A 26,136-nucleotide genomic window follows, 5' to 3' on the forward strand; every position below is an offset into this window, starting at 1 on the left:
CCAATTTATGTTCTCAGTTTAAATGCAATTTTCACTCAAGACCAAAACCCTGTCTTTATTCTCATATCGCAGCAGATGGACAAACCTATGGAAATATTTTGCAAGCAATAAGTAAAATGCAGGGAGCACTTGTTTGCATGAAGCGGTGTAGAGATGCTATGCATGTTTTGTCAGCTTTTATTAAAAATTCAGCAAGTGTCTTCAAATCCTTGTAAACATAAGAAGTTATTAAATAGTAAATTTTCGAAACTCAGTTTCTTAGTCACTATCTGTCTGTTACTGAATATTTCCATTTAGGCTTAGATCTGATAGAAATGCCAGCAGGCACTAACACTGCCTATTCTGTTTTGAAGTAGGAAAAACTAATTCAACCTTGTGCACAAAGGTACAGAGGACAGCTTGGCCTTTTAATTCACAGCCACTGGGCATTGGTCACTTGACTGCATTTTTTGCTTTTCAAAATCTCCACCTCTCTCTAGTGGCAAAGAAGAAGTAGGAGCAAAAAGGAGCGTGCATGCCTCCAGTTAGTCCACACAAATGTGAAAAATACATTCTTAGTACCTTCCATGGACAAGCTAGATGCATCTTATTTCTCCGGTCTAGTCATTCTCCATAAAGAGGCACAGTAATAAGGTTAACTTTTATTATTTAAAAAGTCTTTTATTTTTCTTTAGGAATTATACTTTGAGATTCATGCCTATACCAATGAATGATGCTTCCCAAGCACTCAAAACAAACCCTGAGAAAACAGAAGAGGCACTGCAAAAGGTATTGCATATACATCCAACTTTATGGAAATAAAACCACTAAAAATACAGTAATAATGTTAAGTGGCTGTGATTTTAGGCTTGCATGAGTAAAACTTCTAGGCTAGGTTCATTGATTGTTTGATTTGTGTGGACATGTATGTGGTAAGCAAGTGCTGCAAGAGTATGTAAGGCTTTTTATTCTAAAGAGTGGTCGGAGTGAAGGCTGATGGAATGTAATGGTACAGTATCAAAAAGTCGTAAGTACAAGCTAGAACTTGTATTGCTGTATGCCTAACTATGAAAGGGAGAATTGGAAACTGGCATGTTTGTTACATGTGTGCTTGTGTGCTTTTCTTTCTTTGTGCCTAACTATGAAAGGGAGAATTAGAAACTGGCATGTTTGTTACATGTGCTTGTGTGCTTTGCTATGCTTTCCATGTGCATAGAATTATTGGTATGTGGTTTTCATTTTGTCATAAAAAGTGCAGTCAGTGCTTTATAAGACAAAGGGTGCTCTTTAATTGTGGGGGAGTTTGAAAATGTTTATTGCCTGTGTTTTATATTGTACATATAAAATCTATGCAGTATGTTGCCCTAAATAAACAATTGCACCAAAATGTTCTTTTGGATGAAGAGGTGTTGACAGTATGTGTAGCTGTTCCATTTGCATGAGTTATTAAAACACAGCTGGGAGTTTTATATAGTGAATCTTGCAAGCTCCAAATGAGCCTCCTGCTCAGTCAGAAAGCATACAGTTCACATCTCTTTAATGAGCAGTTTTCCTTCAGCCAGGATAAGGTCATAAAAACCTGATAAATAGTTCTTACAGATAACTGTGATTAAAAAGCAAACGTCTGTGATCCTTATTAGTAAAGAAATTTTCAGTAAAGTGATTCTCACAGGGAAAAGTGCTGGTAGTTAGTGCCTTTTTCTTTGATGCATAAAATGATTAAATTCTGCTTTAAGAAAGCTGAATCGTGGGGGATGGATGTGTTTCTTACATCTCATTTAATATAATTGTAGATAGGTTCATATCTAGAATGATAGGTGCATCTCTGACAAAAATGTGAAGCTTCTGGCCATGGAGATTTAAATTCTCATTAATTAGGCATTACGTATAAAGGGCATTTTGTTTTATTCATGTCAAAGTTGCTTAAACTGTTAGGCCCTGAGTTTGTTTTAACCTGTGTGGTGCAGGCTTTCTTTACACAACACAAGGAAGGTCTTTCCAAACAAAAGGTCTCGGGAGCAGTGCTGTGAGCACAGCTAATTCCATGCACACAGAAATGCCTGTCTGCACAAACTGAGCTGTCATGCCCAGTGTGGGGGCACCTCAACTGACTAACGTCTCAGGAGGGCCTGTAAGCTTCAGCACACCACAGCTTGAGTACAGTGAGAGTGCTTCTGGCCCTGGTCCAGCACCAGATGGGCATGGTAGCAAACCCCTCGAGCTCTAGTATCGCTGCAGCACACTTAATGTGGCCAAACTGGGTAAACTCTGCGTTACTGCCAGGCATGGTCAGACTCTTCCAGTTCTTGCTGCTGGTGCAGATTAGAGGTGACCACCCCATTAGTCTCTGCCTCACAACCTGTGGCCACTCCACCCATCATTTTCCCCTCTCTTCTTTTCAGACCAGATCCATCACCTTTGATAAACCTTAAATGTTTGCTAGTAGGGGTTTTTTACTTGACTAAGTTTGATGGAGCCAGGTTAGGGGGTTACTCTGTGTGCCACAAAGCTGGCTGATGGAGGCAAGAGGTTGCACTTAAACTTGAGAAGAAACTTCTTCTCAGTGAAGGTGACCTGGAACAGGCTGCCCAGGGAGGTTGTGGAGTCTCTTTCCCTGGAGACATTCAGAACTCGCCTGGACACATTCCTGTGTAACATTATCTAGGTGTTCCTGCTCCTGCAGGGGGATTGGACTAGGTGATCTTTTGAGGTCCCTTCCAATCTCTAGCATATCTCTAGCATACTGCGATACTGTGAAGGTAAGTTTACTACTGGTGACAGTTGTGGTAGGCTGTGACCAGTAGCTGTAAGTAGGAATCACTTGTCTTTTAAGAGCATGTAAGTACTGCTTAGCCTTACATAACGTTTGAACTGAGGCTCCTGTAGCAGTTAGGCACTTTCAGATATTTTATCTTCTCTCCAAGACCATACTGCTACTTAAATCTGTGTCTTTGCAGCAGGCCAAATGCATCTAAAGGAAATGAAGCTACTATCTTGTGTCATCATGGTCTCTACAGCAGCACTTCATGGATAGAGTCCCTTCTAATATTTCTCAAACCTGGATCTACTCCTTTGTCAACATAACTTACTAAATTGTTCAAAATAGAAGATTAATTCAGAAAAAAATGGCTAAAGCACATTGTTTGATGATGTTTCACTAGTCCATGAGTGAATGAATACGAAGCACTGAGACACAAAGTTTGCAGATAACCAAACATACTCAGGCAGCTTTTCCTGTCAGTCCCAATTTTTGATATGACAGCAAAAATGAAAGGAAATTGCAATGTGGAGAGTTGAATCAATTTCCTAAACTGGCTTTGTTTTTTAGATAGAAAACTACTTGCTTCGTAATCACGAGACCAGAAAGTACCTGCAGGAGCAAGCATACCGGCTGCAGCAAGGCATTGTCACTAGTACCACTCAGCAGGTGAGAACTTGTTCCTTACTGGTACTTCTTAGTGTCTAAAATCAGCCTGGGGACAAAGTTCTCTCTCATTCTGTCAGAGTAGCTTGAACCTTGATATAGCTTGAGGGTGAAACTTAGTTTCCCAAAAAATAATAATTATTAATGATAATATTTTGTGAAGGAAAAATAAAGCTTTTGTTAGAGGGAGGCATTCCGTATAGTAGCAGTGTGTAGAGAAAGACTCAAGCTATTTCTGGATGAGCTACTGTTGGAAGCAGGAACAGTTTAGTTCATTCGTGCTGGGGAGTCTTGACTTTTCAGAAGGCTCTCATCAGTGTGATAAGCATCATCGTAATGCTGTGCAAATTTTGGAGTCTGAGTCAGTTCTAGTGTCTCTGCCTAGCACTGAGTAACCATGTATAATCATGCCTTTAAGTGCCACCAGAGTAAATAGCCTTAGAGAGCAAGTCATTGTGTACCTTACACATTCAGAACTGTGGGTATCATGGGAAGCTGTACCCAGAGAACAGGAGCAAAGGAAGGTGGAAGTTTTCTGTGTTCTTTATACTCTGGACAGCTGAAAAGCCTTCCTGTCTAACACAGCCAAAAATATTGCTTGAATGTGAGAAGCTTCTGTGTTCTGTCAATCACTACCAGGTTTTCTAAATGCCACATGTTGTTTTGTTTCTTTATCCTTTCTCTTGAGAGATCTACAAGTGTTTTCTCTGGTAGCTTACCATTCTCTCTGTTCTAGTGCATTTCTTGTCAGTACCTGTCAGGGCTGTTTTCAGCTCCAGTACACCACTGAAGGAAGGTGGTGTAAGCAGAATAAAACTTGTCACTGCCTTTGTTTTAAATTTACTTCCGTGTTTGTTTGCACCAGTTGTGTTGCCACACAAATGGGACACTCCAGCAAACAAGAGAGGAATATCTGTTTTGCTTTTCAGCTGAGTCAATGAAATTTCTTTGTTCTCTGTATTTATGTTTTTTTTTTTTTTGTAAATCTTCATTCAAAGTGGCCTCCTTCTGCCTGTGTTATTAAAATTTAATGGGGCAGAATTTTATTACTAGAAGCTGAAATTGTACTTTAACCTCTTGACAGAGAAAATAGTATACAGAGATGTGCTGGTACTAAAAACTGGAAGAGCAGTATCACTTTATTTTGTTTTAGTAATTTATCTGTTCTGAAGCCACCTGTTTTTCCCAAGTTCATCTGAATTAAGTTTAGATCTTCTCATAGTTTGGTGGTTTTAGTTGTGCTTTTCTCCAACAACCACACATGCGTCAAGCTTCAGTAACTGTAGTTTATTGTTATTTTAAAAGTAAAATTACTCATTTCTAAATTAAATTGTATACAGTGAGGATGGGTTTCAAAAACAGTTTTAATAGAGAGCTGGAAAAGATTTTTTAGTTAGGATGGTGGAATTGCATGATTATTCCCAGAGTGTTGGGGGTTTTTGTGTTTTCTTTTTTTTCTTAGTCCAGATGTCCCAATGGGACTTTCCACTCTAATAATTAATTAGCTTTTTGTACTTATACAAATAAACCCCATCCGAAACCTTTTGAAGAGGGAGAGTCATGTGGAGCAGAAAAGGAGCATGCTGTGAGATTATTTCAGTTCTTGTTGCTAATGATATCATGTGCTAGAACTCACGACTTTTCATGATGATGACACGTGCACTCAGATATTGCTTCGAAGTGTCAAATAGCCGGTTCTAATGAATGCTCCATGGGCTGATACAGACTTTTAACTATTATGTCTCCTTGCCTCATGTATCTTAATCAAAACTGACTGTATGTTCAGTATTCGTATTGGTTTGTAATGTAAGGATACAAATACACTGCCCTGTATTTTCAGCATGTTGAATGCAATTCTATTGCAGATACAGATTTAAGTTCAATTTATTCTACTGCAAAGGTCTGATGGAAACTTCTACTTTGGTAGTTGTAATTTCCTTACAACAAGGAATATTTACATTTGAAAAAATGGTCCATAAGCCTGCACAGTTGCATTTTGCTTAGACAGGAAAAATCTCTTGGCTTTTTTGACAAGCTTTCTTTTACTGTCTGAAATTCTTAACAATTCAGGGACCTTCTGAGCTAAGTGTTAGAATTGGCAACATTTTCAGTATTAAACTTGCTCAAAAAAAACAGAACAACACTTGAAATGAGTAACTTGTTGGTTATTTGCAGTTATCCTGGAGGTAACTGGGAGGTAGGGGGAGAAACAAGAAAGCGTTTCTGTGGGTTTTCTTTAATATTAAAGTTTTATTTATTTTTCCAGTGCTTAGGTGTGTCTTTGTGAGATATAATGCTTTTCTTCCGTGGCATTGATATACCTCTAAGCTCTGATCATGTGTTTCCAGATTGTTATATTGTCTCTACAGATCTCATCATGTTAGTATTGATTTTCTACCTGGACTGAATTCAGTTTGCATTTGACCAATATTCTGATGTTTTATCTTTTTTGTGTCTTTTGTTCAAGTAGATGATTGACAGAATATGTGTTAAAGTGCAAGATCATCTCAACTCTTTAAGAAACTGTGGTGTGGATGCTGTACAGGAAGATGTCAAATCTGCAGAACGGCTTATGCGGGATGCTAAGAACTCCAAAACAGTAAGCCTTTCTTAGCATACTGGTAATACTGAGAGCAGTCTGTTGTGTGGTTGCAGCTTTTCTCTTCTGGGGGAGTTGAAATAACAATCTGTCAGAAAAGTATGTTTTCTTCAAATGATCACTTACAGGTAGTATTGAAAGTGACAAAATAATTCTAGTTAATAAAGGCTTTGATTTAGCAGAGAGATTTCGTGTTTGTCCAGGCTTGAAGACGGGTATTGATGAGCCTACTTTCCAAAGAGATTATTTCTCTCTTACAGCTCCTACCAAATCTGTATCACCTCGGTGGAGCTTCTTGGGCAGGAGCGAACGGTTCACTCTCCAATCCAATCCAAGAGACACTTGAATCCATGGCTGGAGAAGTCACAAGGGTTGTGGATGAACAACTTAAGGTCTGTGGATAGATGTGTTACTGTCTCTCACATGCAGGAATAACTAAATCTGAGGTTTTCTGTTGCTAAATGCAAATGTGCCACTCTTGTTTGTTTAATTTTCTCGGTGTATTTATACATAAGCTATCTTTTCATTATTAGCTCCTTATAACTTTGGGTCTTATCTGGATATTTGCCTGTTTAGAATGAAAAAAATTGCTTTAGTGTTTGCAAAGGGCAGTAGGAGCAAAAACTGTTTACTATCATCTTATTTTGTCTTGTAGAAGGGGAAGAATTGCCAGTTGCTCCTTAGACCCTTAGTAAAGGCATCTCTCAAACACCCTAAAAAGTCTCATGCCCTGCATAAAAGTACTCACTAGTTAAGGTATCCCACTGGAGTGAAAGCTGCTTTTCTGTAGACGGCATTGCAGAATTTTTTTCCCAGTGACTATTTTGAACCTGGTGTAGAATTTCCACTTTAACTCTTTGGTTTGGGTAACGTCTATGCATTGAGAGTGCCCCAAGAATTGCTACAGGCAGCTTTACAGGAAATCTTTTCACAGGCTGCCTGTCAGACAACAGTTCTGGAAACAGACATCATTGATCTGTAAATATTCTCACCTGAGTTCAGCCAGCTCTTGTTCAGAAAATTCTACCTTCAATTATGTTAGATCTTACTGTATAATAAACATGAAATAGATACCCATAAAGCACGTGTAAGTCCAGGAAGAAGTCAAGGTGGGGAAACTTTAGCAACTGTTGGGATCTGTATGGAAGCTGATGAATTTAAGGGTATGATTCTGAGGCAATTCAGATCAACTTAAATTTAGGATTAAGCCACCTTTCTTGTGTTTCTCTGTATTTAAACTTATCAAAGGATCGGAAAGTGAAGGTTGAACTTTCAGTTGAAACAACATGAAAATATTTCAGTCAGTGGGAATATAATGAAAAGCAATAATAATACCATATTACTAATTACTTGTTGGAAATTAAAAAGTTAATGAGGAGGAACATCGTGCTGAATTTCTGGTATTTTCCCTTTCCCCATTATATGAAATGAGGTGAAGTTTTCCTTATCACTTTTTTTTAATCTCTGCAGACATGAAAGCAATTTCTCCACCAGATTCTTCTCAGCAGAGCTTCTAGGATATCATTGGGATGGGAATAGTCACGTCAGCCCTTTTTGCAGGGCTCATACACTTAAATAAGTCCTGTGTGTTTTGGAGAGTCTTAGAGAAGGGGGAGGCAGGGAGGAAAGCCTCTTCAGCATTTGGAATGTTATTTATAGTTCCTGGCATAAGATTGAGTTAATGGGTCTTCCATTTACACTTTCACACATTTACAGCAAAAGGCACTTTAGCTCAACCATTCTAACTTTTACATTTACTTCTGATTTGTGTAGTGTTTAAGTGCCTCACAAGAAACTATGAAATCGTAATGCTCTTTGTGTATTGTAACACTCATTAATTTTACACTCAAGGCTGAAAGGTTCTATGGTGCCATTCTTGGCATGGGAGAGAAAATGTTGAACATGGATTAGGATTTTTTTTTCCCAGTCTTTTAGGTCAATTTAAAAACATTATGTGCAGTTTATTACTTGTGAAGATAGATAAGAGAGCTCACGTAAGTATAGTTATTTTTGTAATTGTTAGGGGGAAAATATCCTAGGTGCTGTAAGTGGAGTTTTGATTTTTAGCTTCCATAGCAACTGGAGCCTGATTTTAGATAGGAGTGTTTGTTTGGAAATTGGGTAAAGTCAGTGAATGCTTTTCGGGCAAGTAAGAGATTTTTTTTTCTTTCCTTTTTTTTCCTTTTAGCCTCAAAGAAAGGATGGGGGGAGGAAGAAGTTAAAATAAGGAAAAGTAAAATCTTGAAGTGAGTTGAGTTAGTCAAAGAAGAAATTATAGCAAGGCCGTTGTATTTCTTTTCTCCTGCTGGTGTCACTGTGGACACACAGGACCCAAAGGTGCTTTATCCAGTTAAAAAGGCCCAAAGGAAAATTGTACGCAAGACAAATGGTGCTTAGGCAAGAGAAGATCATGTTCCTGTTGAAATTTTCAAGTAAGGTCTTTAGTCTTTCCTCCTGCTTCCCACTGACACCTTCATGCAGCATTTTGTCTTTGTGACTGTTGGGAGGCTGAGTGTGGTTTTCCAAGGTAGAATGCACAGTTGCACCAGTGAATACATGGGTGTATGGGAAAATGGGTTTGTCAGAAGTACTCATTAGTAGTTTGGCTGGCTCAGTTTTGTCTGCCATTGAAGTTCTTCATCTTCCATATGGATAATGCTGCAGGGATTTGAAAGGCTCTTTTATTAGTGTTATGACACCATAATCTGCTTGGGTATTGAAGGAGGGAGTGCAGGACAAGTCCTTAAAGTGCAGAGAATTTGGGAACCCAGAAACAAGCTCCGTATTAGCTATAATGGCAGTTGTCCCTTATACTTGTAAGTCAAATGTTGTAAAGATCAGACTTCCCTGTGCTCTGTGGCTAGTTCATGCTGCTGCATTGTCCTTGTAGATCTACACTTAGTCAATTAAAAGCTACAGACTGCTGCTTCGAATCATTAAAATTATTGTGCAGTAATGGTAGTTTTATTTCTTACCTCAGTATCTGCATATGAAAGTTGCCAGTTAGGGCTATGCAAGTAGAAAGATGTTCTGGTAAGATGGAGTTCAGCCTGAGGTCACTTACCAATGGAGTGAGATTGAGAAGAAAAAGGAAATCTGTAGAGTTTTCATGGGGTACAGTTTGTTATTTTTGCACAGTTTAAAAGCATCCAAGTTAAAGCTAGGCATACCTAGGATACCACTTCAAGGAAAGTATGATTTTGTTCCTTTTTTTATTTGTAAATACCTTTTATATTTGGTTATCAACCTTCAGTCTTACTGGAGATGACTTGGCCCATTTCAGTAAAGTGGGCTCTGTCCTGTTCCTCTCTTCTTTCCATCTTCCTTTGAATTTAAAAAAATGGCTCAAAAGCTGCATGCAACATGGCGTATGTTGAAAAATCTGATGTATTCTAATAGATGCTGCTTGTCCCACTTATGTAGAGTATTCAGAGATGGGGGAAATGGGTCTTGCATGAACCAAGGATGGTGTCTTTATTCCCCCTGCCACTTTGGAAGCACTGTAGCCTGAGGAGTCCCCACGGTCACTGGGGTGCAGCAGGATGACAGCTTCAGTGTTCAAAGGGACCAGCTGCCAGAAAGAACCATCTGTTTACCAAGTAGCACCTCATGCTGGGAGTGGACGTGGAGAGTTTGTTTTCAAATCCTGTGCTGATGAGCCTTGACCTCTTGCAATCTCTGAAAAAAGTTATTTGACGGAAAATTAATTGATGGTCGAACAGCCTCCAAATATACATAAAATAGATTTCCTGAGTTTCTGGGACTGGAGATGAAGTGAGGTGAATGTAGGAGAGAATTTGAACAATTGCCAGTCTTACAGAAAATACTGCTTAGTGTGAATCTGTTTTACTGTACACAGGTGTACGTCAGCATGTAAGTAAATCAGTATGAATTTAAAATTTAGTTTTCCACTTGGCCAGATGGTTGTATCATTCCTTCTGTGGTCCTGCCTAAGCTTTTTAGATCCAAAAACTGAAAGCAATTAAAAGAAAGATGTTTCAGTGTTGATGCGGGAGTCACGGACAATGCGGAGACGATCAATGTGATCAAGCGATTGCCAAATTTATTACAAAGCCTTAACTCCTTATATACTATTTCTTGCATGTACTTACAGTGAGTTGGCATATTATGATTGGATACATGTCTTGAAGACCCTTAGTGACTAACATATAATTGGTTAAGCACAGGTGTGAGAACTTGGCCTCGAAAGCTTGCCAACAGTCCACAGTTCTCATTAACTCTGAATTCCAGCTTCTTCTTATCTTGCTTGCTTAAGCTTCTTCAGGCCTCTCATGGCCTTGCTGTATCTTTCAGGATTATTCAGAGTTTATGTACTAATTATGCATTCTCCCGTGAGAACACTGTCTCCACATCTCCCCCTTTTTGTTTTATATATGTTTTGGGAGACCCTACTTGAGCAGGGGATTTGGGCTAGATTATATCTCCAACATATGCCAACTACAGGCTGCTGGGCTTGCCCCTTTTTTCTGCTGTATGGCTCTCTGATAACAGGGGAGGCCATCCTTCACATCAAGGTCTGGCATGGCATGTGTCCCCACCGCTCCACGCCTGCCGGGTTGCAGCCAACAGCGGAGCTAAAGGTTCTTCTTGGTGGCAAACACAGAGGCCAACCCAGTCTTGCCCTTGACTGTGGTAGCAGGCATTTTGTCAGCCTCAGTCCTTGCACCTTGTTGTCAGTGCACAGTTTCACCTGCTTCATCCAGTAACAAGTCGCTACTACAGCAAGGCACACACAAATTTACATTAGCTGAGTAACTATTACAGGGTGCAGCAGCATGTTGAAGATGCTGATGGCAGCGAGGGACTAGCCAAAGAAATTTCTTACCAGTGGAATTCTCCCCCCCTCTTTAATTTGTTCCAATACCTGCTTTATAACACTACCATTGTATTAGAATCTTTCCAGCTTTTGCCTTAGCATTTTCTAGCAGCTACTGCAAATTTCCATGTTCTAACGTCTCTTTTACAAGTGACAAATCTATACAATACAAGGTGTAGTTCCTCATTAGCAACTGGCTAGTAAATACAGGTGGTTTTATACACAAAATTACAGCCTCTAATAATAGCTACTTTACAGGCACACATATTCAGGATGTTACTTTTCAGTTGCCCCCAAGTGATGTTTTGCAATCATGAGTTTTTCTCTTCCTCTATCTCATTCTGCTTGGGGTATTCACAGTCAACTCCTGTAGCTGAGGCGTCAGGTTTTTCCATTCATCTGTCCAGCTCATGGCAAGGCTTGACAAACTTTGCAGGCAGTCACCATGGACCTGTAGACAGGAGGACACAAATATAGCCCCTTCTCCAGGTTATCAGTTCTTGAGAAGCAGACAGGTTAAACTGCACATTGTTAACAGTTGAGGAGTTTGCTGCATCATTGCCTCGTTTTGTTTTTTTTGTTGTTTTTTTTTCCTGCCACCCTGATGCTGCTTAGGTGACGGCTCATAAAGCTTGTGGTTGCACTACCCCTCTCGCTTTTTTAGTTAGCAGTTCTTATTTCAACCGATCTATCTATTCCTCCAAGTCTTGGATTCACCCCCAGGTTACCTTAAACATACTAAGCAAGGTTCCTACCATGCACCCACTGTGTTGCAGGCGCTCTTTAGGCTTTGTCTGTGGCATCTCTACAAACTGCCTCAATACCTCAATAGATTGAGAGGTTGGGTTTTGTTGTTTGGCTTTTTTTGTTGTTTGTTGTTTGTTTTTGTTTTGTTTTGTTTTTTCCAAAAGCCTCTCATGGCCTTGCTGTATCTTTCAGGATTATTCAGAGTTTATGTACTAATTATGCATTCTCCCGTGAGAACACTGTCTCCACATTTCAGTGACATAGGGCACTAGTAGTGTTTCTGTGTCTCATCTTGATCCCCATGTGTGTACATTAGAGCATTCCAGCACTTTTTGTGACACAGATGGGTGATTGTGAGGAACTGAGCCCTCACCTGTGTCTGTAGTGAGGGCTCTATAACCTTCTAGTCAGAGCTGGGATTTGGAAAAGAAACCAGATAAAACAGGATTTAAACTAGAATTACCTTTTCTCACAGACACAGATAGGAGATAAATCTAATGAGATTGAAAGGGTCTTCATAGCGTAACATCATAGCATTGAAGTATATATGAAAGATTTTTCTAAGATGAAGTCTAAGAAGGAAGAAGTTAGCTTTATACCATTGGCAGGGGAGACTTTATTTTAAGATGAAGAAAGTTGAAGGGATTTGGAGTTATGCAGTCCTGTTTCTGGAGTGTGTATGGTTTTCTTTTGTCCTGGTTTGTGATTTTGATCAATCATTAAAAAAGAATAGAAGTTGTTGACTGCGCCTAAGTTTCACTGTGGGCTTCCAGGTATATAAATGAGATCCATATATGAAAGGTTTGTATGCCCACTCAAATCATACTTGTAGCTACTTCTTAATACTTGGCTAGTATATTCCAGCTCTGTACAGCATGTCAAGTTCTTACAAGTCTCCTTCATGTACTCATGCCTCTTACAAATTGGTGGGTCAATGAAAATTGCTGATTCAGGACACAGCTTAGAGCAAAGGCAGCTGCAGCAGAGCATCTGCTTCTGCAGCATGCACAGGCAGCAGTGGTGGGTGTACAAGGGAGATTCTGGCAAATATACAGGTATGTAAATGTTTCATATTTAAAAAGGCAATCAAGTACAGTTGTGGGTCTTTTCAAAACAAGTACGTGGTTCTTTCTTATCTTTATTTTGTAAAATGGATTGGAAATTAGGAAGAGAATTTGTAAAAATTACAAGTCTAAAAGTGTCATAGTGCTATGGCCCAGAATAATGCTGTGATCTTCCAGCTGATGAAAACCTCAATAGCTGATGTTAGCTTTTGCTTACTGTGTTGTAGACACTCCTTGAGTCTATGGTGGATGCAGCAGAAAACCTGTGCCCAAATGTAATGAAGAAAGCTCGCATCCGTGAAGACCTGATTGAGGCTAGCACTGAGAAGATTTCCATCCCGCGCACTTTTGTGAAAAATGTCCTCTTGGAGCAGTCTGGAATTGATATCCTCAATAAAATCAGGTACTTTAAAAGAATAACTGAACAAAATTAGTTATAGAATTTGGATCTTGGGTTGCATGTATGTGTGTGTGTAGTAGAAGATTTTTTGAATGCTTTGGTGACTCACAAGAAACTATATTAAGGCATTCAAAGAGCAGGAAATTGTCGACATGTCTGGTGAACTTTTCAAGACATTCAAATATTTGGAATCTCCAGGGATGTTGACTTAATCATTAATGCATGTGCTTCTGTTTTATTTAGTAAGAGTTTGGGCTTATGGTACACAAATAACATATTCATGACTGATACTTTTTTTTTAACTTATGTTCTCAGGTAATATTGAGCTACTGGAATAGATGAAAATTGCACTTACTTGCTTTTTATGTTAACAGTGGGCTGTCTGTTGCTGCACTTAGCCTTGTCCTGTAGCTGTAGAAATCACTTTAAAATTTTGTGTGGGAGTTGTGCACAGCAGTCAGACGTACTTAAAAAATGGAAACTTGGATATTCAAACCACAAACCTGGACAGAAACAGTTACCCCAAACAACTCTTTGTTTGCTCTTTAAAAAGGAAAGAAAAGTCTTTTACTTGACCTTTTGCTGCATCTTTCTTCGTATTAAGGAGATACCAGTTTAATGAAGTATAAGGTGGTTGACCTGTACTTAAACCTTTGCAGTTGCCATCATTTGTCTTAGGAATCCTTTCTGCTTGGTGGAAAAGCACGTAATTTTGCATTGTGATGCTAATATCTTTGCAGAAGAGGGAAAACAGTAAGACTTAGAAATTAGCTTTGCAGGGTGCAGCAAAATTGGCAGGAAAAGGTGTTAAGAACTTTAGCTATGCCTTCAGAGTGTTTCAAATGCTTCAGGGAGTGAGTTGTCTTCACTTCAGTCCTGTCAAAGAAATCTTGACCCTGAGACAGCGATAGTTCCCGTTCCACCTGTAGAAGCTGCAACTGTCAGTGGGTGCCACATTGTTACCCTTCCTGCCTTATACTATTTGAAATTATTGTGTAAGTAACTGAAGAGAAATCCCTTCACTCTCGTTCTCTTTCTGTCATGGCTTGGCCACCATTCTACGTCTCTGTGAATTGCATTGCTTTTCCAAGGAGTTTATTATCTTTTTCCCCAGCCTTTGTGCAGCAGTAGTGCTAGCTCCAGATAGATATAGCTTTGTTAATCCAATGTAACTCAGTCTACACATAAAAACTTTAGAGCAAAATGATGTTACTTACCGGTAAGTGTCAGTTGAAACAGTTGCCTTTGACACTGTAAGGGCAGGCATACATGCTTGTCAGCTGCAGCTCAGCTGCCTTCCACAGCCTGAGCGTTTTGTACTGTGGCCAACGATGGGACTCCAAGGGAACAATTCAAGGTACACATTTTCTTGGTAAGAGGTTACCAGTGAAACCTCAATTCAGGTATGGGGTGTGTGGGTGTTCCACATACATCTGTGTAATGGGAATGGCAGACATTAAGATCTTCAAACAAAGTGGTTACCTAGAGCAAAAAGAGGACGCCAAGTTATGATGGTAAGGACTGGAGAAGCAGCATTGTACAGTTGTTGTTTAACTGGCAGAGAAACACAAAAAGAAATAGAGAAAATGCCTGGATTGTAGTAGTGTTAAACAGGCAGCACTGTTCTAATCCCATTCACCTGAGGTTCACGTTTCTCTGACTCCAGAGGTGGAGTGTTCCGTGCTGCATTTCACATGTGGTTTTAATTCAGCTCTCTTACCCAGATGTTTTCATTTCAGCTTTTAGAAAAATGTGAGAAGCAGGTTAAATATGGTACAGAGGCTCTTCTGTTTATTATGTGATTCATGAGTTTATTTCTGAAACCTGCAGTCATGTAGCCTGACACCCTGTAATGTTTTACTTCAAATAAAGTGACAGCCCTGTGGATAATCATCGCACTGTTGAACGTGTAATAGAGACAAAATTCTCCTGTGTGAATTAAAATTTTCTCTGTCTCATTTTAATCTTCACACAGTGAAGTAAAGCTAACAGTGGCTTCTTTCCTGTCTGACCGAGTGGTAGATGAAATCCTGGATGCACTTTCCCATTGCCATCACAAACTGGTGAGTATTTGCATGGTTGATAGCTGAATATGCTGGGTATTTTAACAATGCCACTGACATTCATAACTTGTTCAGTTTCCCCCTAGCACAGCTCTATTTTGAAATTGTTCTTACTTTCATTGGCATCACTGACATAATTTGAAGTATGATTGTGGGGCTCCTGCCTCCTTGCTTTAAGGAAGATATAGCCTTGGGAAAGGCTGCATTATATATTTGTCCTATTATCTTTTGCACTATTGTCAGATCTAAAATAGAAGTGCCATCAGGATGTAGCATTGAGTCATTAGTTACAAACAGTGCCAGTGCTTGTTCTGGTGAGATGATAAGAGTTGGTTGCTCATGAAATGAGAGGTAAAATTTCATTCGTTAGAGAAGGGACTGCTGAGATCTTGTTCTCTGAACAAGTACATCTTGAGGCTACCTCAGAAAAATAGGTATAAAGTTGGAAGAGAAAAGAGTAGAAACATAGCAAAGGAAACACTGTTTTGTTATTTGAAGGTGCTTAGCTGTCAGAAGGCTCAGTTGTTTATTATAAAGGTTGTTGCTTCACCAAAAGTAGAAGAAATAACCAACTGTGTACCTACAGAAAAATGTTTCTACTTCTAATGTAAGTAAATTACATTTAAGGGCCTTTGTAAGGAATATCCAGTGCTTTTTTTTTAAAGAAGCTATTGGGTGGTCATCCTCCTGGTTGAAATTGCTCTTCATTTCTAATTGAAACTTGTCTGGCTTCAGCTTGCAGTCATGGATTTTTTCAGATGCTTTTCGCCACAACATAAGGGAACCATATATATTTCTCTTTATTTCTTCCCTGTGAAAATCCTCATACACAGAAAACAAATCACACTTTCTCCCCTCCCCCCTTTTTAAAGATAAAAAAAAATAAAAAATTAAATGACTGTGTTATTTGAGGGTGTGTCTTCATGATACAGAGCAGCATTGTGTAAAGTTACCACCTCTGGTCTCAGGAGCTATGCAGCAGTGGCCACGTTGATGAGCTGCAGTTAGTCCTGGAGCAGACTCAGCTGGCATGAGCAGTGGGCTGTCTCTGTCCAGTGTTATTGCACAACATGGTCATGCCCCAACTCTTGCACAGTAAGTCATTTTCTCCAGTCTTTTGAGTCACTTCAGTAAGAATCCACTGCACTTTCTCCAGCTGTTTTAAAAGCCTCTTTTAAAACTATGGTCCCAGAATCAGACAACTATTCCAATATTTTAACCAACACTATATATAGGAACAAAACTGGTTTTCTCCTGATACTCTTTACTCTTCATATTTACATAGCCAAGGAGCTAAGAGTGCCTTCCTTTTGTCAGTGTTTCAGTGGTACCTCATTTTCAAAACTGGGGTTTGCTCCCTCCCAGTAATGGTTTCTGGATGCTTGACACTTGCTGCTTTTCACGATTGTGTCCATAGCTAGTTGCCAGTGCTCTTAGTTCCTAAGGAATGATTGTCTGTGCATTCTTTTTTTGAGTTGATTTACTTTGTGATCCATTTTGGCCTGCATCAGGAACATGTCCTCTTCACTGTTTAACTCTCCTGTGTTTGTTAGCTGCAGATTATTTCAGATAGTACAGTACTATTGAAAACATTGAAGAGTAGGATTCTCAACAGATGCCGGTAGAGGAGCTCCTATCTAAATTGTCAGTGTGAGAGCTGGCAGCTAGTTCTTAATGCAAGGAAGAGTAAATGTACTGATGGAGTTCTGTGCCAGCTCCTGAAATTGGAGTGTCATATGCTAATACTTCAGCCACGTACAAATATCTGTGTATGTTACACTGGCACAGCAGTGTTTGATGTGAATTTGAAAAGTAAAACATATTCAGCAAGACTTGAGTTTGCTAATGATGATGATTAGCATTAATTATTATTTGAGCCCTTTTAGTGTGATTGAAGAGAAATCCATAAGAGCTCTCCAGTTGTTTTTTCTGAGTAGACACTAGTCTAAGTGAGCTATAATTGTCTCAGGTCATCTGTTTACTCCTTTTCATGGTTAACAAACTGCGATCCACTGGTTGTCCAGAGTCATGCTAGTGTTAAGCAGTGGACTACAGCTCTCCCTAGCTGTCTCTGAAGGTTTCTGTGATTAACTGATTTGGGCCAGCTGATCTTCAAATACTTGCTTTTAACTGATGTTATTTAATATCTTTTGTTAGCAACAGAACTAGGAAATAGTTCATCATTTTCCTGACATGTGGTTTATATAGCATTCTCTGTGCTCTTAGTAACAGTTCTTGCTATGCAGGTCTAAGAATGGATTTTATTATTGTTAAGAGTATTTCCTCTCTGATACTTAAAAAAAAAAAAATCTTATCCCTTAGATATATCAGTAAATAACTTTTTTTTTTTTTTGCTTTTTTTATGGTAGCCCTAACCTAACTCTTCCAGGAAACAAAAGTGAGGTGTTTAACAAAGCTCTCCTGTGTTTTGAATAGCAGGTGCTAACAGTTTGGCCATCTAATAATTATGAAAAGTGTATTCACTGAAATTGTACCGGTCTTTGTGTTATTTAATTAAAAAAACCAAACAAACCCACAACAAAACAAACCACAAATAAAAAAAAACCTTAACAAACAAACAGACAAAATTGTCCTGGACAAAGCTTCTCTTCCACCCCTTTGTTTTCTTTGTAATAAAGACAGAATAAATGCTGAGGAAGTCCCATAATAGTATTATAAGTCAAAAGTAGGACATCTTTTTATCTGATCTTTTTCTTTTTTCCTATTAGAATGTTATCTCTTCCCTCTTAGAATGTGTGACGGAAGGGGTTCCGTTCAAAAAAAACCCCAGAAAACCGAAACAAACCTTGTGTGAAGATTCACACACACTACTGAGATTTGCTTTTGTAATTGGCCTTTTAGGATCTGTGAATACTTAAGTTCTGTAAGCTTTCTGGTTGGGTTTGGTTTGCCTTTTTTAATAGTTTGGTTGATGTGCTCCTGTCTTTATCCTTGCCTCCAGGCTGACCATTTGACCAGACGTGGCAAACCACTTCCACAGCAGGAATCACTGGAAATTGAGTTAGCTGAAGAAAAACCAACTAAACGCTCTGTCATCACAGTTGAGGAATTAACAGAGATAGAACGTTTGGAGGACCTGGACACCTGTATGGTAAGACACATTCCTCTGCCCAGTTAAGCATGCAAATAACTGGAAAAAAATGCTTTTCCAAATGTCATTTGGCAATTTCATGTTATCAGGAAACTGAAGTTAGGAATTGTCTTGTAGAAAAAATAAATGTTAGCTTGTGAACATTGAGTTGCATGTTGCTGTTCAGCAAAGGAAAAGCTTTTCTCTTCATTTCTCCTTTTCTGGTACCTATTCAAGGGCCTATCCCTTGTCTACATTGCTGCAATCAAGCTTAATACACTAAAACCTCTCCCACTGGCCACAGTTTCACAGAGGTTTCAGTTGCAGGAATAAATTGGACCGTGCTGTCCTTTGACAACACAAATCCATGTCTTCATTCTGCTTGATGTGGATTCCTCTGAGCCATGACAAAAAATGCTTCTGCCTGGAAGTTATATTATCGACCTTGAACAGAAGTTGGCTTCTTTAAAAGTAGCTTTTGAATGTATGGAGGAAGTCTTAAAACCTTGAGACTGGGCTGCAAGTGATCCTGGAGGGCAAGCTTTTCAAAAGTAATTGATTTAAGAGTATGAGATTCAGTAAAAATGCTAAACATAAATCACTGAAGTACCTTATAAAATTCTTAAAAATTTAAAAAACTTCTGTTATAAAGATTACTCCGTATCATATAATGATTCTTTGAGATGTAAATCCACAGAATTACAAATTAATGGTTTTCTACCTGTTTCCAACCTCAGACCCCCCTCCACCCAGCTCACTCTGTTGAGGAACTCTACTGTGGACAGGAACTTCAGGGAGCACGTCTCTATTAGAAATTAGTCAGTGTAATAGATGGTGTCTGCTGCAAGGGATGGGCTTTCTCTTCTGCTTTCCTGCCTTTCCCAGGAAGCTAAACTGGCATAAAAATGGGTTGTGTCTTTTTGTAGAAGCTTTATTAATTCAATTCCCTGAGTAGACTTACTGTAAAGTCAGACGAGTACAGCTCGAGAGAAGGAACAGCAGGGTTGCTCCTTTCTGCAGCAGCTATCTTCTGTTCTCACGTAACTGTATAAAACAAAAACACACCTTCATTGGAAATACCAGATTAAAAATCATTCTCTCTCCCTTCCAAGTCTCCTTCTTCACCAATATTTGATTTGGTGAACTATTTGTCTGAACATCACAGGTCACTTTGAGGTGTGTATTGCTGATGGCATCATCTCGCTCATCACTGGTACTGTCAGGTTCCAGAAGCGTTCTGTAGCCAACATTCAGTAGTCATTTTTAGCCTTAAGTCCTATGGGAGAGACTTCCCAGTAAAATGTGTGGCATCTGAACCCTGTACCTCTAAGTTAATTTTTACATGCTGGCTTCATTTATAGAAAAATAAGCTAAGTGCTCACTTTGACACCCCACTCTTCCCCTTGAAATTTATTTTTGCAGCCTGTTAAGAATAATAATTCTTTGAGAATGTCTTTATCTTGTATCACCATGGATATATGAAAGGATCCTATTGCTATGCTGCTATCTTTCACTTTGGTTATATTAAAATAATGGAAATGTAGCAATGCTTACACTCTGTAAAAGATGCATTAGATGCTAACGGTACTTATCTTCAGAAAGGTTTATATCTCTCTTCGTTCAGTTCTTTCACCCTCTTCTTGAACAGAGATTCAAATACCTTTGTGACACAGATTCTCATCAACATATGATTTCTGAAGAGAATGAAGCATAAAATAAATACGAGGCAGTAATCTTAATGCTAAAGAATCCATTCATTAAAAACTGTGATCCATTTTTAAGAGCTGCTTTTTGCATCCTGGCTGAAAGTGATGTTGGTTGCTGTTGTAAAAAAATATATGGATAGCCCCAGGAGGCAGAGTAATACTGGGATTTTTATGGAGCTAGTGTTCTGAGGTTTTTGCAACTAAAAGCATCTTAAGAATGGATTTCATGCATCTTTGGGGTGGAGTTAGAAATTCAAAGATAGCATTTTCCAAGTGATGTATTTTTGCTACAGGAAAATCCTATGGATTTCAGATATTGTCTTAGAAAAATTGAGAGGATTTGTGGCAAATGTGTCATACAGATATTTGCATGGAAATAAGGATCCTTCTGAAAGGGGCATCAGTGAATGCTTTGTGAGCTGCTTAGTGCAGGAAACAGATATGTTGCTGAAAGATTTTACTAGAAAGAGAAGCATATGGTTTTATGAACTATAATTATTTTCAGTCTTAGATGAGATACAGCTATGTAGATCCCACTTCCAAAATAGCTTTAGTCCAGAACACTGCCTTGTTTGGCCATTGGAAATTCCTAAGCATTACAAAGTGTGATGATGAACAAATCTTAGTCTTGTGAGTAGATGATGCACCTGCTGAGTATTCTGTTTTGCAAACCTCAAACCTGAAACCTTGAATTTCAGCTTGGTGGTGTGCATGTTTGGGAATCTAATCTCTTAACTGCCAAAAAAATACAGAACCTGGTATGGGGCTGATCAGGTTGCTGGGATGCAAGGAAAAACTTGCCTATTCTAAGCCTTGTCTATCAGTTTGCTCCAGCTGGTTGTCAGGTTGTCCGGGGAAGAAGAGATTTTGGTCTTACAGGAGAGGCACTGAGTTTGGACCATCGTTTTGGGGTAGCTATTTTTTTTCCATTTGCAAAATTGGATTCATTTTTCAAACCCATTTATCTCCAGCAAGCTGGTTCTCTTCATTCTTGTTTTCTTCAGCAAGCTGATACTCAGCTAGTATTCTAGCTGAGGCAGGGTATACAACAACATGTTGTTATTTACCAACCTCCCTTGAAGGTGTATTTGAACAATGTGGGGGAAAATGGATCCCAGTTTAGTTTTGATTCTGTGGTTTCAGGTAGATTATGCAGCACTGTAGTTAGGTGAATGACTATGAATGAGGTAGGTGTATTTGTAATAAAATGCTTATGAGCTATTTGGTCTTATATGCAGATTGAAAGGGGAAGGTAGGAAGGTTTGTTTATAAAACTTGGACTGGCAGCATAGGGATCTGAAGCTGGTGCTGGTGATAGATCAAACAAACAGGCATTTATGCGTTTCACAGCTTGCCCACCTATTCTGAAGCTGGGTACAGAGTAGCTGTGGCTTGGAGCATTTCCAAGTCAGTTGCCGTGGAAAAAAAGAGACTTTAAAATGTTATTTCTAGTATTTTTTTGTTGTGGGAATTAGGACTTAACTACACACCAAGTGTGCAGTTAAAGCTTATTAGCTTTAACTACGGATATGATTTTCATCCAGCCTTTAATGATGGCCTAAGAGCCCATAATATGAAAGGTTTGTCAGTCATACCAGAATTTGCTAGTCTGTTAAATGAGCTCTGAAGAACATTGGGAGCGTTTGAGTGGTCCAGTGTAGGACGCAATAGCTGGAACATTATGAACCCGAGAGTTGACACCTCCCTGAGCTGCAGTACAATAAATTGATGGTTCCCTAATCTGCAGCTTAGTTGTCTATGTTTAATTAGGGCTGCATTGATGGTAATAAGTAATTAGATAAAAGTTGTGTGCAAGTAAGATTGAAAGAAAAACCTTTATGCAGAAGATTACTTACTGTTCTCAGGTTAAAGAAAGAATCATGTCCTGATTTTCAGAGCTTAGACTCAGTCATGAATTAACTTCATCAAATAGGATGGTTTCTCTAAATTTTTTATGACAAGTGTGACACATTTTAAATTAATACATACATTTTAAAACTAACTTTAAATAAAGCATCCTTTTTTTACTGAGATTGAATATCATGTATCTTGGCATGTGTAATTGATTAGGTAGATACTAATTGATTTAATTTTGCGTAAAGTTGTACTTTATCCTGTCACAGCCGTTAGTTCTTTGCGGAAGTAAGAGATTTTAAATAGTGCTCAATTTCCCACCAAAAGGTAATGGAGCATCTTTGTTAGATTGTGTTTAACAATTATGTTCTAAGGTGGTTTTTTTTAATTAGCTGTTGGAATGTTTGTTTGGCTTTCAGAGTGCAAACAGGAGATCAAAAGAGTAGAGTCGCTATTTAAATAAAAGTTCTAAGAGAAATAGGTTTTTACTAGAAATCCATGTACTCATCATCTTTCAAATATCCATTTCAGCAGTATAATTTCATCGCTGTAGATAGTAACAAGCATACAGCTGCCATAAGTATCATTTTTAGAGCAAAGCAGAAGTTATTTGCACTATGAAGCGGTATGGTAGGAAATTGTTTGAAACACATAAAGGAATTGTAGGTTGTAATATACCAGTCTGCTTATAAATCTTCTTTAAGGCCTTTCAGTGTCAGATTGAAATGCTTGCATGGTAAATTACATGTTTGCAAAAATGCTTGTAGCTAATAGAAAATGACTGCCTCTGATGAATGCTGAATCTTGGCCATTTCTCATCTATTTCTAATTTTAACCATAGAAATGGTTCATTTCGATGGAGGACAGTTGTTGGTTTTGTTTAGTGGTTTTGTTTTTGGTTTTGTTTTAATAGGCTATGAGCAATATATTAATGTTTTAGTCTTTATTGAGCAACAGATTTCACTTGTACAGTGGAGAATAAAATTTGCAGAAGTAGCAGAACTCCTATAGATTGATGGTGTATGTTTCTTTCCTGGGAATGTTCTAACTAGCCATTGTCAAAGATTTAGCAGGTTAGTCCAGTATTGAGGTGAAGACTTATGAACCCATGGGTTCTGAAAGACAAGGAGCATGTGAACCTCAGTGTTTTCAGAGAAAAAGGAGAAATTTCCCTCACCACACCAGAACTGAATTTATTTTGTATTTTAAATAAAACTCATAAAGTACCACCTGGAAGCTTTCTCTCCCCACTCCCTCATCCAAAACAAAATAGAATTAAAACAACAGAAACCCCTTCAGTTGTTTTCACTGGAGGAAGGAGAAAATCATGGTACAGACTCATTTACATGTGCGCTGATGCTCTAGGAAATGAAAATAAAGCAGATATTCTCCAGTATGCCCTGAAGCTCTTCTGCATCTGATTCCCATTGCTGTTCAGCTGCAGCAGAATTTTCTCAGGCATAGACAGCTTGTTGGATGAAAGACTAAACACCTACTGCAGTAACACCCTAGTTCCTATTGGATTCCCTATGTTCTCTTGTGCTATAAATAAAGCTCTAGCTCTGTGCCTGGCTTAATCCAGGAAAAATCATTGTTCTTGCTGAAAAGAGCATTTCCACTTTCCCCAGTACACAGTTCACTCTTTCTTGCCCACACCCTCACACCTGTACTGGTATTATCACAGGCTCACTATTAACTGAGTGTGGGAATTGGTTCATCTGAAAATTAAGCTTTTTATGGAGGATTTCTTTCCCAGGTTTGTTTACAGCCAGACTAGTCCCCTGGTTGAGTTACAAAACAAATCCTGAGCGGCAAGAACAAGCAGGCAGGGATGAAGGCAAAGGCAGCAGCCTGGATGAATGCTGGATTAAATTGATTGTGACGCATGAGTTTCTCTCTTGTATACATTAGCAGAAATGGGCCTTTGATGTGTAGTAAATACAGCACCCTGTGGGAAGCTAGGAATTGGCATTATGGTATGCGAGAGTATTCTTGGCTTCTGAAAAGGCTTCATCACAGGCATGTGAGCAAATCTGCTTCAGTGGGAGTCCAGTAATATTTCTGACTCACCCCAAACCAGGACAGTTCATGAAAGTATCACCAGGAGGGGCACAGCACAGTGCCAGTGTGCTCCCTAAGCCCTTCCCTACGCATGCAGTGCTACGGCTGAGAACGTAAGAGGTGAAGAGAGCCAGTGTGACAGTTTTGCAGAACCTGCAAATCCCTTATTTGTTTGTAAGTTGTGTGTTTAGCCTCACCATCGGTATTATATCAATTTTAATTGTGAATGTATGTTACCTATCTATTCCTGGATTCCTAGATACAGTTTTGCAGCATCCTTGCTGCCCTTGGAGGTCCTTATCTGTGTGTGTTCAGTGCCTGTTACATGTATAGACTACAAAGTGCAGTCGCTTTCAGGCTCATTAGGGTTACATATTCCCAGCTGAAATGCTTTACGAGAAACCTGGCTTTCAATGTCTTTATCTTGGTCTCTGAGTGTAAGGAGGTGATGGATAATTGATATATAGTATGTTTTGTTTAAACCAACTGAGATTTCTTAAGAGTTCAAAGCCGTCTCTGAAAATCTAGGGTACATTATTTGCACAATATGAAGTAAAGGCTGTAATAAACTGCTTCTGTTAAAGCACTACATGCTGTCTTAAGCACTACATGCTATCTTAAGAAAAAAAAAGTAGTGTAAAATTTTTCTGTTTTCTGCTTAGGTTAGCAGCTGCACTTCACAATTCTCGTTCTGAGTGTTCTGTTTGCATGGTGGCACTTCTGTATCAGAAGCACACTGCCATTCTCTTGCTCCCTCACAGTGGGATGGGGGAGAGAATCAGAAAAAAGGTAGAACTCTGGGTTGAGAGGAAGGCAGTTTAATGGATAGAAAAGGAAGGGAAAATAATGATAAAAGAATGTATAAGACAAGTGATGCACAAAGCAGTTGTTCAGTACCCACTGACCAATACCCAGGCAGTCCCTGAGAGGCGGGTTCCCGTCCCCCAGCCAGCTTCCCCCCCCCCTCCCCCCCCCCCAGTTTTATTGTTCAGCACAATGGCCTATGGTGTGGAATATCCCTATGGTCAGTTGGGGTCAGCTGTCCTGGCTGTATCCTCTCTCAGCTTCTTGTGCTCCCCAGCCCACTCGCTGTTGAGGTGTTACAAAGAGCAGAAAAGTCCTTGACTTGGTGTAAGCACTGCTCAGCAACAAATGAAACGTCATTGTGTTATCAACATTATTCTCATCCTAAATCGAAACCACCATAGCCGAGCACTGTACCAGCTACTAAGAAGAAAATTAACTCTATCGCAGCCAAAACCAGGATAATATCCACCCCTTATTTTATACCATCAATGTCATGCCCAGATCCTACACTTTCCAATACCTCCCAATTAATCACCTTCATGTTTGCTGTCTTGATATCTACACACAGGTATCTTAGTCAATGGGCCATCCCTCTAAAATATACATGAGCATCTACATGGCACACCTTCACCACCACGTTCTACACTCTCACCACAACGCAGTAGCCCAGATGGGTTTACCTCTGCACAGCCAATTGCTCTGCTTCCATTGCTGCAACCACCCCCACAGGGCATTTGCCACCATCCATGAGTCAGTGTAGATAGAGCACCATCCAGTTTTCTCGGTCAGCAGTATCTGTAGCTAGACTAAAGTAGTTACATCCTGTGTGGCAGTAGTTGCCTTACTGATTTTCTATCATTTTATTTCACATGTTGTGAAAAAGCCATGTTGAAAGGAGAGCTCAGTTACAAAGCACTCACTGAAACACTGATCTTGCGAGTTTAACTTCCCTGCAGTGGTTTTAAGAGGGAGTTTACTACTATGATATTAGTCTGTGGCAAACAGAAAGGTCTTCTTGAACATGTAGCTATGCAGTGTACAGTTAGTGGGAGCCCTGACTGCTCAGTCCCGCTGTTCACCACTGCATTTGAATACCTAGGCTGCAGGTAGAGTCACCCCATCAGACACGAGCAAGCTGTTGCAGGCTGTACCTGGACACCCAGATGAGAGAGGTGACTATCCCTACCTGGTTCACTGTCAGTCAGCACTCATCCACAAAGCCAGCAGCAAGGATCACTTACCTACTTCAGGTAAAGCTAACAGGTTTTGAGGACAAAGACCCTTTACACAGTCTGGATCAGGGGGCATTTTGTCATCCCCTTTACCAGCAGAGCTGTGGAGTCAGTTGATGTTCAGCACAAATGGATACAGAATTCACCTTTCAACAGCCTCTGTTTATAAGAACCTACTCACAAATTCCCACGGCAGATTAGCACAAGCTCCTTTGGAGTTGTTACAAAATCTTGATTCTGTAATCTTTGGCAGAAGGACAACCACAAATAGC

The 26,136-nt window shown here is 39.4% G+C and overlaps 1 protein-coding gene and 1 long non-coding RNA gene across 6 annotated transcripts in view; one reads left to right on the forward strand and one right to left on the reverse strand.

The window, feature by feature from the left end:
• CARMIL1 (capping protein regulator and myosin 1 linker 1) overlaps positions 1-26,136 on the forward strand; it is a 192,985-nt gene that overhangs the window by 133,340 nt on the left and 33,509 nt on the right. For all 5 annotated transcript variants that reach the window (XM_062621692.1, XM_062621694.1, XM_062621693.1 and 2 more), the window contains 7 exons: positions 675-768; positions 3,308-3,406; positions 5,874-6,002; positions 6,263-6,394; positions 12,878-13,053; positions 15,026-15,113; positions 18,076-18,225. In XM_062621692.1, the coding sequence (XP_062477676.1) occupies positions 675-768; positions 3,308-3,406; positions 5,874-6,002; positions 6,263-6,394; positions 12,878-13,053; positions 15,026-15,113; positions 18,076-18,225 (868 nt within the window). The remainder of the gene's footprint in view (positions 1-674; positions 769-3,307; positions 3,407-5,873; positions 6,003-6,262; positions 6,395-12,877; positions 13,054-15,025; positions 15,114-18,075; positions 18,226-26,136) is intronic.
• LOC134165182 (uncharacterized) lies at positions 12,957-14,314 on the reverse strand. Its single transcript, XR_009965423.1, has 3 exons — positions 14,268-14,314; positions 13,406-13,553; positions 12,957-13,056 (listed from the first exon to the last, which is right to left on the reverse strand). It is a non-coding gene; the product is annotated as an uncharacterized LOC134165182 (long non-coding RNA).

The sequence above is a fragment of the Pezoporus occidentalis genome, unplaced genomic scaffold, assembly GCF_034315485.1.
Source record: "Pezoporus occidentalis ecotype Australia unplaced genomic scaffold, CSIRO_AGI_Poc_V1 ctg231, whole genome shotgun sequence".
Classification (NCBI taxonomy): Eukaryota; Metazoa; Chordata; class Aves; order Psittaciformes; family Psittacidae; genus Pezoporus; species Pezoporus occidentalis.